The sequence below is a fragment of the Myiozetetes cayanensis genome, unplaced genomic scaffold (genome assembly GCF_022539395.1).
Source record: "Myiozetetes cayanensis isolate MyiCay16 unplaced genomic scaffold, myiCay2020 scf23, whole genome shotgun sequence".
Lineage (NCBI taxonomy): Eukaryota > Metazoa > Chordata > Aves > Passeriformes > Tyrannidae > Myiozetetes > Myiozetetes cayanensis.
In genome coordinates this window covers 4,368,961-4,383,860 of record NW_026087445.1, presented here as the reverse complement: position 1 = coordinate 4,383,860, position 14,900 = coordinate 4,368,961, and the positions used below count along the sequence as shown (strand labels likewise).

Below are 14,900 nucleotides of genomic sequence, written 5' to 3'. Positions count from 1 at the left end.
AAGATTTAGTGGCTCAGGCTGGATAAACTGCATGGGAATCTTAGGTATTGACTTGTCATCTAAATACCTGCTGCTGCATCCTCACAGGTCATGCTTGTTCAGGTAGCTTGTGCTTTCTCTTGGCTGAAGGTGAGGGTGTGGCTTCTCCCTGGGGCTGGGAGAAGTGCTGGCTCTGCTTTCTGAACGAGCTGTTTAATAATTTCCAGTCCACTTTGATGACACTAAAGGTGAGAGGAGGACTGGAGCTCACCTGAGTTCTTCCTACCCCTTGTAAGGAAGCTGTGCCACCACGTAGCTGTTGGTGTGGTGAGGTAAAAGAGTGGAATGCTGCTCATTGCTGCATTCCCCTTACCAGATCCAGCAAATTCCTTACTGGAAGTTCTTGTAAAAGATGATTTTTTTCTCCCTGCTACTCTAAAATGCCCTGCTGCCACTGGATTTCCTGCCTGGCTGCAGCAGAAGAGCCCTGTTGGCACAAGGCTTTAAGCCAAAGTTGGCTCGGGGTGGGAGTGATTCTCCTTGTGGAACTGGTGATGCCATTAGGGAGTAGCAGCACCCTCTTCATGTAGCTCAGCCCCTTCCCACTGTCTGGAGAACACCCTGATCACCCTGATTTCAGCAGGAAAGAATACATGGAATTGTTTGTGTGCTGATCTCTTTCTGTGAAAAGGCAAACACAGCCCTTGCTTTTTTCAGGTTCACATTTGTTCCTCTGGTTGCCAGGTGATCACTACAATGTTTTTTCTTCTGTGTATAAAATTAAACTCCCAATTCTACTTCGTCCCTCCTCTGTATTCAGAGATTACCCATTCGTTTTTCTTTCCCCAGACTGTGCATTACTGAGCTTCAAATTTTGTAAATCCTCTTCATTCTGTTTTCGTCACATTTTTTAGCTTTTGGCATGAGACTTAGAAGCTTTAATGGACGAAGTGAAAAATAATTTTCAGCTCTCTAAATCTTTCCAGGGCAGGGGCAATTAAGATGTGCTTTTTTGTTTATCTTAATGCTGTTTGTATTTAATTCTTAATATTGAGGATAACACTGCTATAACTTACTCGCTGAGTGTTCTAGTGGCTAATATTCTTTAACTGTTAAAGGTGTTTAAGTGTTTCTTTTGGAATTGTCTCAGATCCCAGATGTGATGCCTCAGAGGAATTCAGAAAAGATCAGAATAATCCCCTTGACTTACACGAGCTGTTGACTGAAATACAGAGTCTGCGGGTGCAACTGGAAAGGAGCATCGAGACCAACAAGTCCTTGCATGAAAAATTAGAGGAACAGCTCTCAAAAGGAAAGAGAGAGGAAGTGGCATCAGTGTCAGCTGTTAATATCAACTGTCTTTTCAAGCCAGGATCTCAGCACTGTGCAGGAGTGAATGGTACTGTGCTGAATGTGCTTTTGTTGTGCTGTAGAACCTGTGCCTTTGCTCTTTAAAGGTGCTCTAAAAGCCTTATACAACATCAGCTGCACTCAAATCCCCTTCCTGGTAGAGCTGTTCGTGCAGAGGGTGTGAAGTGAAATTTTTGCTTACCTGGGGGTTCTTTTTTCACTCCAGAGCTCTGTAGTGTTTGCTAAGGGTGAGTGTGTATTACCCAAGAATGATCAATAAGTGCACTAAATGGGCTCTGGATAAATCAGTTGTCCCCTTTTTGCCCTTGAGGAATATTTTACCTTTATTTCAATCACTGTTAAGTGATGCTGTTTTAGCAAATCAGGGAAAATGTGATGTTTACACTCAGGTTATTGTTCCAATATAAATGTACGTGGGATGCAGAGGGCATGAGAATCTTCTTCCTTGCTGCTCTGAACGGTAACAGCTTTCCATATATCCAGCATACAGCCACATGGACCAGAAAAACTCCTTGGAATGTGAACAGCTGAATTTATTAGGTTTTTAGGTTGCTGTCTTTACTCATAGGTGCTTAGGGAATTTGGAAGGTCTTTAGTCTGGTACTGTGGAGAGTGTCACACTTCTTGTGGAATTAATGGGAAGCTTACATTTGTTAATTAAAATATGCTCATCAGGAGGTGTTTTAGTTTCTTTACTATTTTGGGAGATATCTAGAACTTTGGATAGATGCTTAAATATAACAGTAGAAAAATACTGGAAGATACATGGCTGTGCTTCCCTGCTTCCTGAGCCCAAGTGCAGCATCAGCAATAAAAGGAGCAAAAGGAGAGTTGGGAAGTTTTTTTAATGGATGTAAAAATCTACTGATAAGAGTTTTCCTTCTCCCTCTTTATATGTAGAAAACCTTTGCAAATGCCCTGCTGCCAGCAGAAACATTTGTGAGCAGCAGAAGCAGAGGAGTGGACACTGCATTTCACTGGGGAAAACAGGTACATCCAAATGTGTTCTAAATGTGTGCTGTGACCTTGAGATGAGCTCAGCTGGTCAGAGCCTGCTGCTAATAATGATGCCAAGGTTGTGGGTTCAACCCTATATGAGCTATTCACTTAAGAGCTGGACTTTGAAGATCCTTGTGGGTCCCTCCCAGCTCAGAATATTCTGTGATTTTGTAACTCTCAGTCCCTCAGACTTGCTGTTCGAGGGAAATTTAGTGTAAATCAGTTCTGCATGTAAGGATAAAAGAATGTCACTATTTTTCTGCCCCAGGTACCCTCCCAGCCCCTAAGGATGATGCAGACAGTGCCTCCCACTGCAGCAGCACCTCCTGCTCCAGCACCACGTGCACCCCTCGCCTGGTGCCCGGCCACGGGGTGTGGGCCGACAAAAACGGGCGCCACGTGCTCGGGCTGATCGAGGACTACGAGGCCCTGAGGAAACAGATCACAGAGGGGCAGCAGGTCCTGGCAGAAATGGATATTTCCCTGAGAGACATCACTGGTACGAAGCTGCAGGAGCCTGGAGTCAAGGTAAGCAGAGAAAGCTGCTAAAGGAGGGTGAATTTATAGAAGAACCAGGTTAATTGTGCAGCAGGCACTGAATAACTCAGGACACCTCAGCCTTCACAGTCCAAGCCTCATCTGGATGCAGGCACTTATTTGTGATTCTGAGTTAATGATGCTACAGGTAAATTAGTTAATTCTGGGGCTTTAAGCAATCTTAGTTTTACTTGCAACTTGAAATGAGGTAAAGCTGCGTGCTTTTATGTGAGAAGTGGTGTTTGTCACTCTGGAAATGACAAAAAAAGCCAAATGAAAGCAACAACAGAAAACCCCAGGTAAAAGTCTAAAATGCTTTAAAGAGGGCTTAAAGTAGGGGTGTGTAAAAATAATCTAAGGATAAAAATAACTGAGATTTTTCTTGTAATGAAGGTTTGAGACAAATGCAGGAAATATGAGGCAATTAAAAGAAATGGGATATAGAGCTGATACAGTTCCACATTTAGTTGAATTCAGCCCTTTAGTAACACCAGGTTGTAACTGCACATTAATGACTGATGCATGCTAATGAGGGTTGTTTCATATTACATTCCTATTCAGGGAAGCTTTTTAATATTTTTCACTTCTTGGTATCAGTTGAGCATTTTGGCAATATCAGTGGCTACCCAGAAACTGGAATATCTTATTAATGATCAAATATTGTCTTCTGGAACACAGTGTGTCATCCTTTCTGCATCCTGTGATAGCAAGTCGTGGTGCTCTTGCTGTAATCTTAAACATAATGATGTTTAAACCAATAAAATGCTTGTGTTGTCTTGAATAATGTCAGTCCTTTTCCTCTAGAATCAGGAGAGCTAGTTAGTGTTTACTTCTGCTCATTTTTTCTTATGTAATATTTTTAATTCCTGGACACAGTTAATGATGGCATATTTGGGGTGGATTGAAAAGATAAATTTGCCTTCAAGCTTCAGTTAAAGGGAAGGAACAATCTGTACATGTCTGCAGCATCTAAAAAAGAACTAAGAAACTTAAACCCCAACAGGAAAGGCTTGGAATGGGCACTGAAAACAACGACCAGTGGTAAAAATAATGAACCACTGGCATGGAGGGTGCTCAGAGACACTTACTGGAGGCAATTTTAAGAATGATTATACCAGTATTTGAAAAATTCCATGTAATGCTTTTCCTGCCTTGGAGTGGGAAAGGAAACTAAGTGACTAATGAAGGTCCTTTCACCCCTATGATTTTATGATAATATAAACGCTGTAAAAACCATTCCTTCTGCTCTTTAAAAACCAGAAGGTCTTAACTGCTGGGATAAATTTGTGCTACTTATTTTTTGCAGTTATAATTAGTGAAGCTATTGAAGGTGCAGTCTTCAACAATTCTGAAATTCTTTTTGTGGTATCACATGTGTGCTCACCCAGGAAAATGATGGCTGAATGACAGTTAAGACTCTCTGAAGTATCATATATTTCCAAATGACCTAGTTAACATACTGATAATGACTGGAAAAGTAATCTCTCTAAGTTTTTAACTTGTTTTGTTGGTGTAAAGATAAAAGCAGTAAGTTTCACAATTTGCAGTTTCCTATCAAGCTTTACATCACTGAATTTTCAGACTACTTAGCAAATGGGATGTTTTATGTGACAGGAGGATTCTAGTTAGATAACAATGCTAAATAAATATTCAGATTATATCCTGCATGGGATAGGAACTGCAAATGCTTTTCTTTCATTACCCTTCCCCCTCCTGTAGCACCACTGCTTTGGTAATTCATTTGCTCTCCTCATATTCTTTCCCTCCTTTATTTCACATTTATGCAATTTCTTCAATTTGGTTTTCTCATCTGTCAGCAAAGGAAAACATTTTATGTGTGTCCTGATGGTTATTTTAGCATTAAATGGAACAGTTTAAAGGGTCTGCTAAGGAAGAAACATCTATATTGCTTAAATTGATGTCTGTAATCATTGACTTTCAAATAACATGACATGAAATGCAAATGGAGAAAGAAGAGAGTTGCCAAGTGTTACCATGTGGCAAAGCAAATCTAGTAAATATAATCTATTGTTAATCATGGTTATTGATTAGGATGAATCCCCTCCCTCCCTGAAATTCTCAGATAATGCATAATTCATCAGCTTTTGTTAACTAACAAATTAGTTTTTATGGCAAACAATGGCTGTGTACATTATCTTAAATATGAAATCACACCCACTGGATTAAATCCATTCATTAAGATTACATTTCCATAATGGTTTAAGTATAAAATATAACATGTCTCTACCCCTGTGATACAGGTACCATCCCAGGCATCCCTGCATGGCTTTTCCACAAATACCCACACAGTGCAGCAGATTTTAGAAGAGGCTGCACGTTTGCTGAAGCTTCTCTGGAGAGTTTCCCTTCCCCTGAAAGCTGCACATGGTACTGCTCAGGGCACTCAGGTACTGCTGGGTTTCATTGGAATTTGTTGGGTTTGAGGGGTTTTTTGTGCATGTGTCAAGGAAGATGGACCAGTTACAAATGTGTCCTTTGGGAAAATGTTTTGAAAATCATGAACCCAGGATGCCCAGTGTGTGCTGGTTCCTGTCCTGGTCATATTGTGTGCCCAGGTGTTAATTTACAACATACTTTATATTCAAGATGTCATGTGCAACCCTGTTACAGGATATTCAGGAAACCCAGGCAGGTGGCAAATGTTCCACTTCTGCAAGAAAAGGTTTGGACTCCCTGTTATTTGATCCAAATTCATTTTGATTATGTGTATCCCAGTAAGAACAGAAACATCAGCAACTTCGATGTAATCTCAGCTACAAAATGTTGTTGATGCCAAAGCTGTAAAAGAGGATGCTTTTGTAAAAGTGTGACAAAACCCCAAGACAAGTTTTACAACATTTTAACTAAAAAGGATTGCACTATGCAAATGAATGAAAGTAAACTAAATGAGGAATGAATTATCTCTGCTGTCAGAGTACCACCACTCAGCAATGCAACTGTTTCAAACTCCGGCTCTAAAATAAATCTGAAGTGTTTTCACTGAGGTTTCTGTATGTGTTTTTTAAGGGAAGTAGGATATTCCTGAAAAAAACCCTCAAACTTTAGGAAAATAAACATTTTATATATAATTTCATAACATTTTTGGTGGTGTTTTCTGTGTAAGTATCCTTACATAGAATCACAAAAGCAGAAGGAGTTTGCTGTCTGATATATTCACTGATGTTTCAGCTCCATATTTGGAATGTCTTGGCATGTGTGTGTGCTTCCATTTTTATCCTCGTGTGTGTAATCTGTATAGACAGCTAAATGTTGGCCTGGATTGCAGTATCTGAACGTACCTCACACACACTCAGGGCTCTCAGTACGTGAGTGATGCATCTTGTGCCTCCCTGTCACACTGATCTAAACCTTCTTCATTTGGATCAGTCACTTATGAAAATCTGACCTTAATGTGTGTGGGGATTTGAGTTCCCAAGATGCACCTAATTAGAGCCTAATAGAATCTTTTTTAAAGTTTCTTATCCAACATCCCGAGATCTTAAGGGTATTAGATTGCTTCTGATGTCTTAAATGCAGCATGTGAAAGAAGGTCTCTTGAAGCTTGATTGTAAAAGATACAGAGGATTCAGTGCCTTCTCTGCAGCCCCACAGGAGTTGGGAGTAATCAGTTCTGCAGAGCTAAGTACTGGGGGCAAATTCCAGAGACACATTAATTAACAAGTGGCACAAGACTAAAAATGTGCAAGCTTAAGTTTGCACAAGGATCCAATCCTGCGATCCCAGAAGATGGGTCGGGGCTGCTGACCGTCCTGTTTGGCAAGTTACTAACCATAACTTGGTTGGAACTGGTGAAAACTGACCCCTAGTAATGATGCTGTCAAATAATTTTGCAATTAAACCATCCTGTTCATATGTTCAGTGCTTTTTAGCCCTTTGATAAAAGCAGCATCAACTATTAACAGAACACCTGAGGAGCAAGGTGGAAGTCCTGAACCTGCAGACAGTTCACTTGTTGATCCCATGGCACTGCTCTTCCTTATCTAGTTTAGAAACAAAAATAGGCATTGGTGTTAAGACTTTCCCCAGTATAATAGAAAAATTGTAGTTGTTTCTTGACAGGTGTCATAGAATCACGTGTCATGGGGGATGTGAATGAGGAAGGACAGGACTCAGACACCTTTCGGTGCTTTAAGTTGTTCTTACTCTAAGGAAGCTTGAGAGCACTTGTGCAAAAATATTGCGCAATTCCCAGTGTAGATAGTACTTTTATGTAATAGTTCAATGTCATATTTTCTTCTCTCAATTTAGGATGAAGGAATGAAAGCAGAAATATTTCGATTACGTAAGAAACTGTCTGAGCAAGAGAAGAAGTTGCACAGCACAGTGAAACGCTTGCACTCCACAAACCAGCTGAAGGAAAACATGGAGAAAGTCATCATTGACCAGTGTAAGTGTGTGCTTTGTTAATGATTCTTATTTTATTTCTGTAGTCTGTGGCTACCTTTAAAATTGGCATTCCCTTGTGTATTGTGGGAGGGGGATTTAATTTTCTTCTTTAAAAAGAAAATTAAGAAGTCCTCCCTTACCTTCTCTGAAGAGGTGGGACTGAATGGCTCGTTAGTCTGTGCTGGAGTGGCACTTGTGTTACCAATAATTCACCTAGAGTGGAAAGTGTTCCACACCATACAAAGTTATAAAAATGGCCATAACACTATATGTGACTCAAGTCATTTAAATGCAGTGTAGAGTGATAGATGTTATTTTGCTCCATAGCCTGTAACTTTTATATCTAAGGTCCATATATCTCCTGCCTGCAGATTTTTGTTGTTTTTAAGCATTTATGGGCTGGTTTTTGGTCACTTCTTTCAGAATTGTTATACTAAACGATGTACAAATTACTTATATTAAATCATAAACAGTGTTTTGTTCAAGTTTTAAAGCTAAACAGCTCAGTTTGGGGTTGTCATATAAAAATCAAAGCTATTGTATTATGTCTTTCCAAATAATATCCCTGGGGTAGATTTACTGGTGTAGTTTCTCCAGTTCCAGTGACACCTGGGACACACTGGGTAATTTCAGAACTAGGCAGGGTATAAATCAACAGAGATTTTTACCCTTGTAGCCAAAATGTTATCCCTCTGCCACTCCACCACTGTACAGCAAACAGCACATCTCCCCCTAATTTTGCTCCCTCTTCTCAGGGCATTGAGCCTCATCTGAACGAGGGGCTGAGAAACTGAAACCTCCTTTTTCTGAAACCTCCATAATGCAAAAGTGCTGCCTGGGGAGCAGCAGCTGTGCCAGCAGTGTCACAGCCTCCAGATTCTCTTCATGGGCTGAATTTAACGTTTTTGATTTAGAAAAAAATCTTGTTTGCCAGGTGAAATGAATTTACTGGCCGAGCTCTTATGAGCAGAGAGCACTCTGCTACACAGAAAGGCCTGGGTATGGTTTTCTCTAAGTTTCACTGATTATGGGAATTATGGATGTCGAGTTGCCTTTGCCTTAAAGAGCAATTTAATAAATATTTCTAATTTGCATCTGTACACAAATTCCTGACCAAGCATACAGCAAAACAGGGGGGATCATGTGGAGCTGCTGGATTTTGTCAGGATGTTTACACTTGTTTTTTGAGGTTTCTTCCTTTCCCCTTTTGCTGCTCAGAAAGGAAAAGCATTGCTTTCCTTTCCATAGGTGACCTTGCCTGCCTTCATTCTCCACACCTCCTGTTACCTGGCCACTCCACTGAGGATATTCAGGTTCCCTCTGTTATTTAGCTGAACGTTCCTAAATATATTTAGAGGCAGAGACTGGAACATTCTTGTGGCTCAGAGTCTTCTGTGTGCTTTCTCTGGTGAGAGAACTCATTGCTTATAAACCTCCTCTGAACCTCTGAACGGGGAACAATGTGGTGCCAAATTGCAGTAATCTGCCAAGGGTGTAATTATCTCATGACAGCTCTACCCTTGGAGTTGTTAGGTTCTTACTGTTGTAATGAAAAGTCTTTATTGTGGCTAAATTGTTTATTTTTGAGACTGGAATATCAAATTGGTACTTGTGAGCGGTGTATTTCAGCAGCTATGGAGCTGACATGGATTAGGGACTCTCAGATTTAACCTGACATTTCTAAATACCAGTTTTGTTCGGGAGCATCCCCTCCTCCATTCACGGGTCTCCTGCTGTCCCCACAGAGACAAAGTAGCTGGATGAACAGAGAAAACTTGGAACCCTTCAGAACAAGCCACTGACATGATTTCCCCATGGTCCAGAGGGGTTGCTTTGTCCTTGAACTGCTGGAGGATCTGGCTGACTCCTTTTGCCACCTGACCATGGTCCCCCCACAGAAAAACTTCCAAAACACTTCCATGATGCTTAGATTTGAAAAGCAAGTTATGGACTATAGGCCAGGAGTAGGAAATGACATCCCAGTGGTCCTGAGGGAATCATCCTGCTCAGATGTTATTTAATATTTGGTCAAAAGACTTGAATACAGGCAATTTAGAAAGATTTGCAGTGTTCTTTTTAATCTCCTCTTTCCTTCCAGTGGTTTTAACTCATGATGTCTTGAAGAAGGCCAGAGGAAACCTGGAAGTAAGTAAAATTTTTGCTTGTTTTTAATTCCTTGGTATATGCTAATCAGAAATCTGCATTGCTGTGTCAGGAGTATTTTGCAGAATTAGTCTGATTTGCTTTAGGTTTGCTACCTAATCAAGTCTGGGTGACAGCAGTTTAGTATGATAAATAGTCTGCTGTGTTTGATGTCTGAATTAAGAGTTTTATGACTGACCACATAAACAGCTAAACCCTCTCCTTCCTGATGCTTCCCTAGATTAATATTCATGTCTGTCATCACCTTCCAGCAGTTTATTTTCAGGAGATCACAGCCTGATAACCTGCCTGCTGAACAAGTTCACAAAGACACCCTTATTTAAAGCTGGAGTGTGTGTTAGTAGCTGGTGGAGCTTTGATTTTTTAAACATGGACCCAACAGGCAGAGCTTTTGCAACCAGCTCTTTGCTGGTGAAAGGTATTAAATTACTGGGAGTGTTTAAATAGTCACTGCTCACATATAATTTCTCCCAGAAGGTTCAGACTTTTTTCCCAGGAGGATGTAACACACTTCTTGACTGCTAAATCCCAACCTTCTCCTCACACCCCTCCACTGTGAATGACTGTACAATTCCCAGCCCCTCCTTGAATTTTCCTCTAACCTTTTCTGTGCATCCCTTCTCCCTCATCCCCATCAGTGCCTCCTTCAGCACTTCCCTGTGCAGCTGCTGGGCTGTTGTCTCAGCCCTGCCTGAGCTAGAAAGTGATGACATAAAAGAGTCTTTCTGCTTACAAAAGTCTTATCACTTTAATTCGAAGATCTGCTGAACACAGAAGCTCCTATTTGCAGATCCTTGTGCAGCAGGATGGGGTAGGGACAAATTGTGGGCATTAAAGTACTGTACAATAATAGTAATTATTGCTTTTCTAACCAGGTCCCACCAGCTGAGAATCAAAAATCACCTTCCTACACCAGCAAAAAGAGGATTCTCTGAAGGAGAAACATCTGCTAACAAAGACTGGTCCTGGGAGTTGTTTGCTTCATGCTGCCTTACTATTTATTGATGTAAAAATGTTTGTTCAGCTCTTTTAATGGAATCAGCCTTTGACCAAAAAAAAAAAAAAAGATTAAAAAAAGGACAAAAAAATAATTCTTTTGGTAAATAACTTATTTAACATTTTCTGTAATGTAAAAATGGTTTTTAATATTTATTACAGAAGCAAGGTACTGCAGGTACTGAGGAAAAATCCAGATTTTTTTTTTTTTAAAGTTGGCACATTTGAAATTTTATATTTGTACTTGTCATGTTATAAACCTATTTGTTGTTATAGTCAAACAGATCCTGAAAGAATCAAGAATATGATCCACCTGCCACTGTTTCTCTACTGCTAAAATAATCTAGGTTAAAAAAAAAAAGAAAAAAGAATTCTGCCAGTTGTCATTGTTTTCTAGAAATGTGAAAAATGTTCAATATTTTAAAGTGTTCTAACCATCTCTGGAAAATTCTTCTGGAAACTGCCTGATGCTGGGCTTTCTTACTGTCCTGTTAGAAACTTAGATTGATGCTGTGTCTGAAAATGTTACGTAGAATCAGACAATTAAAATGAAAAATAATCACAAATATGTTTGTGTTATTTTGTTTAAAACCTCAGACTGACTTAAACATCAGACCGTGTGTTTCCTGAGTGGCACAAAGTCAACTGGGAAAATAGTTTATTTTAACCCTAACACGACCATAATATAGTGATTTTTGGTTACAAAAGTAGACTTTGTGGTGCAATCATGGGTTTATTGAACTGATATCAAAAATCGAGGAAGGGTTTGGGTTGGAAGAGGCCTGGAACAAGCTCATCTTGTTCCACCCCCTGCCATGATCAGGAACACCTTCCACTATCCCAGGTTGCTCCAAGCCCTGTCCAACCTGGCCTTGGACACTTCCAGGGATGGGGCAGCCACAGCTTCTCTGGACAACCTGTGCCAGGGCTTGCCCACCCTCACAAGGAAGGATTTTTCCTAATATCCAGTCTAAACCCTTGTCCAGGCCCTTGTAAACAGTCTCGCCCCTTTCAGGCACTGGAAGGCCACAATTCGTTCACCCTGGAGCCTTCTCTTCTCCACGTTGAACAATCCCAATTCTCTCAGGCTTTCCTCACCTGGAGAGGTCACAGATGAGCTGGCCCTTGGCTCTGGGGATGGTGTCTCACATTCCATACTTCCACACGACCATTGTGCGTGTCATTTTTTGTATTGGAGGAAACCAACCTAAAGCCCTGCACTTCCCAGGTGCCCCTTTCCATGACCTGCTTTTTCAAGTCCCCAGCATGGGCTCGCTCTCTCTGAAGGATACAGATGGATTTAGTGGGAGGTCCCACAGCCTTCCAGGATGTTGTCACACTCTGGGAAGTGTCCTGTGCCTTGGAGATCCCAACCTGCAGCCCGTGCCCAGGTTATCCTGGACCTCCCCGTGGCACCCTCTGGTTCCATCCCGGGATGGGAAGGCTGAGCCCAGCCCGGCGCTGCCTTTCTGTGTCAGGAGGGGGAGCCAAACCCCTTCTCCTGGATTCGGGGAAAGATGCCAGGAAAACGGGGAAAAAGTTAAAAATAAACTTTGCCAATTGCAAAAAGGGGGGGAAGGCAAGGGAAGGAGCGTGCAGTCAAACTTTGCTCTTCAGTCTCTTCGCACATTATTGTCCTCACAGCTCACTAAAAACGTCAAGTTAATTTTACTAAGTAGCTAAATTATAGACACTCAGCTGTAATCAGAACCCACTATACATTTCAACTTTCAAAATTAATCATCCTACGTTTCTGAGCTATAACACCTGAAGGAAACAGCTGTACAGCTATATATAGCACTCCCATGCCTCTTGGTCTTCTTGCAGCCTTTTCTTTTCCCCCCCCCAACACCATCTGTACTTAAAAATAAATAAATAAGTAGGTTAAATGTTTCCCTTTCCTGAGATGATTTGCCACTTATTTCTTAATGGCCCCTGCTGTGTCCTCTCAGAGCTCTTCTCCTGACCCCTCTTTCCTACTGATGGGCTCTGATTGCAGCACCCAGTTCACAGCAGAGCAAACACCTGGGCAGGTGGAGGGGACAGAGCCACCACTGAGATTGGGTTAACTGGGAGGAAAAATAAATGTAGTTTTTATCATTATCTCTTTAAAAACAGATGATCCTATGAGATCAAAGTATTTCATCTTAATGAGAAGCGCCTCTTAAACACACACAATTTACTGGGCTGGTTTAAAAATAATTAGAAAAAAACAAAACAAAACAGAAAAAAACCCTTCACCAGATGGAGCCCACAGAAGACAAAGCTTACGGAGTGTTAAACTTTGTTCCCATTAAACAAAATTAAATTTTCCTTTAAAAATAATTATGCAGGAGAAAAATAAGCAGCATAAGCAAATGGAATTAAAGGAGGGGCTCATTTGCTTAGTGAGTTCCTGCCTGTACTTTCATTATATGTACAAGGTGATTGGAAACATTGCTGAGAGAGTAGTTCAGGGATGAGGATTCTGGAGGGTGAGGGGAGACCTGCTGTTGTTCCCTGTGACCTTGAACCTCTCTGCTCATTTCCCAGGCTCGCAGGACATAAAGAGGCTGAGTTCCTTCTCAAAGAAGAATTCTGAAGGCCAGGTGGGATTAAGGGAAAAAAAGAAAAGGAAAGAAGCTTAAAAAAAAAAAAAAAAAAAAAGGAAAAAGAAACAAACAAAGAAAAGGAAAAAAAATAAACACAAAGGAAAGGAAAAAAAAAAACAAAGAAAAGAAATAATAATTAAAAAACCAAACAAAACCCAAAGAACAGGAAAAAGCAAAAAGCTTTTCCCTTCCCTTTAGCCCCCCTACAATATGTGCAGGAGCACTGAGAAAAGGCAATATTTAATGTCCTGGGGACAGAGCAGTGCACTGGGGACACAGCCAGCCACCCCCTAACCATCCCATCAGGGCAGCACGGCTGGGAGGCCACTGAAGACCCACCTCTGCCAGAGGGAACAAACAGAAATAATATCCAAAACTCACAGGTGGTGGGTCGTATTAAAAATAAATCAATGCTAATGCATTCAGGCGTTTAAAAACAAAACCGCAGCAGATCTTCGCGGTATTTTAATCCCCACAAAAGCTGCCAAGTTCTGTTTTTGGGGAGGGAGCAGTGAGGCTTTGAGGGGTGGTGTCTGCTGGGGTGGAGAGGGATGGGGCATCCCAGGGCTCCTGGGGGATCACAGGGAGATTTGGGGAGGAGGCAGAGCCCTTCCCACCAGCCATGGCCCAGAAAGCCAGGCAGAGGGGATCATGCCCTCTTCACATTTGGGGTTTATTTTAAACACTCCTGAACTAGGAAAGCAAATCCTGTCATCACTCCCCAAATTCCCCAGAAATGACAGTATGGGAAGAGAAATGTATATAAAAAGTAAGTGGCAACTCTCCAGAGTTCTATTGGCACCAAATTCCCGACGGTACAAACCGCTAAAACCTCCCCCCTGGTCACCTGTGGACACCAACTCCTCGAAGCCATGGGCACCCAGAGCTTTCCCACTGTGGGTTCTGGGGTAAAGCAGGAACCTGGAGGCAGGTCAGGGCTCTGCTGTGAGAGATCAAAGCCCTCCAGTGCCAACGAGCCCGAACTGATGCTGGTATTGAACCCCAGCACCCGCTTTTAGGTGGCGGTGCAGGGTGATTTGCACCTCCAGCCCTGGGTTCTGCTGCTGGTGGAGGGTGTTTGCCCTCTGGATGTTGGGAACACAGGGGATGATAACTCCAGCACTAACCCCCCACCACAGCAGGGGATGCTGCAGAGCCTGGGCTCATCCTCAGGGCTGTAACAACGTGGGGAAAAGCTGCTTGAATAGCACAAATCCCTCCCCATCCATTTCTTTCCCTGCCACTTTTGCTTCCTTATCCTTCATCCTGGGCCCCTCAGGTCCGTTTTTGAGCCTTGCTGGGACCAGCAGCCGCTAGATGGCAAAGGCGGGTCGTGCTGGAGGGGCCGCAGCTCTGGGATTTGTGTCGGACCCAGGTGAGCAGAGCCCAGCACGGACCCGCGGCCGCTGCGCTGCCTTTGGGCTCCTGCCCATCTCCTGCCTGCAGGGAGCTGCCACAAACCCAAACACACGCTGCCGGATCGGGCCTGGGCTCATTAGCGTGAATGACACGGATAAGATGAGATTTGGAGCCTGAGTTATTACTCAAATGAGGAAAAAAAAAAAACAAACCCAGCCAATCCCAGTCTCAAAAACTGCCCTGCACGGATCATAGTGATCCAGAAGCCATGGGCATTGTTGTCATGGTGAAATTATCAGCTAGTTTAGTGCTTGGTGAAGTTCTGGGACTGTCCTTCTGCTTCTCTGGAAGCAAACTCCTCCCTCCCGCCCCTTTCAATGGATTTGGCTTCCAGAGGAACAAGTGCCCAAGGGTTCTCCGTCTTTGCTGGATGCTGCACCAAACCCACAAGTGCTGCAAGCACAGAAGCCCTGAGTGATGGGCCAACCCCCTCACCTT

At 42.3% G+C, this 14,900-nt stretch overlaps 1 protein-coding gene across 1 annotated transcript in view; it reads left to right on the top strand.

Annotated features, from left to right (window-relative positions):
• The window catches only part of CDK5RAP2 (CDK5 regulatory subunit associated protein 2), a 71,198-nt gene extending 60,189 nt beyond the window's left edge, over positions 1 to 11,009 (top strand). Inside the window, exons 33-39 of the mRNA XM_050319750.1 lie at positions 1,130 to 1,378; positions 2,251 to 2,340; positions 2,618 to 2,877; positions 5,148 to 5,294; positions 7,156 to 7,294; positions 9,392 to 9,438; positions 10,332 to 11,009. Of these exons, the coding sequence (XP_050175707.1) occupies positions 1,130 to 1,378; positions 2,251 to 2,340; positions 2,618 to 2,877; positions 5,148 to 5,294; positions 7,156 to 7,294; positions 9,392 to 9,438; positions 10,332 to 10,391 (992 nt within the window). The 3' untranslated portion in view covers positions 10,392 to 11,009. The remainder of the gene's footprint in view (positions 1 to 1,129; positions 1,379 to 2,250; positions 2,341 to 2,617; positions 2,878 to 5,147; positions 5,295 to 7,155; positions 7,295 to 9,391; positions 9,439 to 10,331) is intronic.
• Positions 11,010 to 14,900: the final 3,891 nt, after the last annotated feature.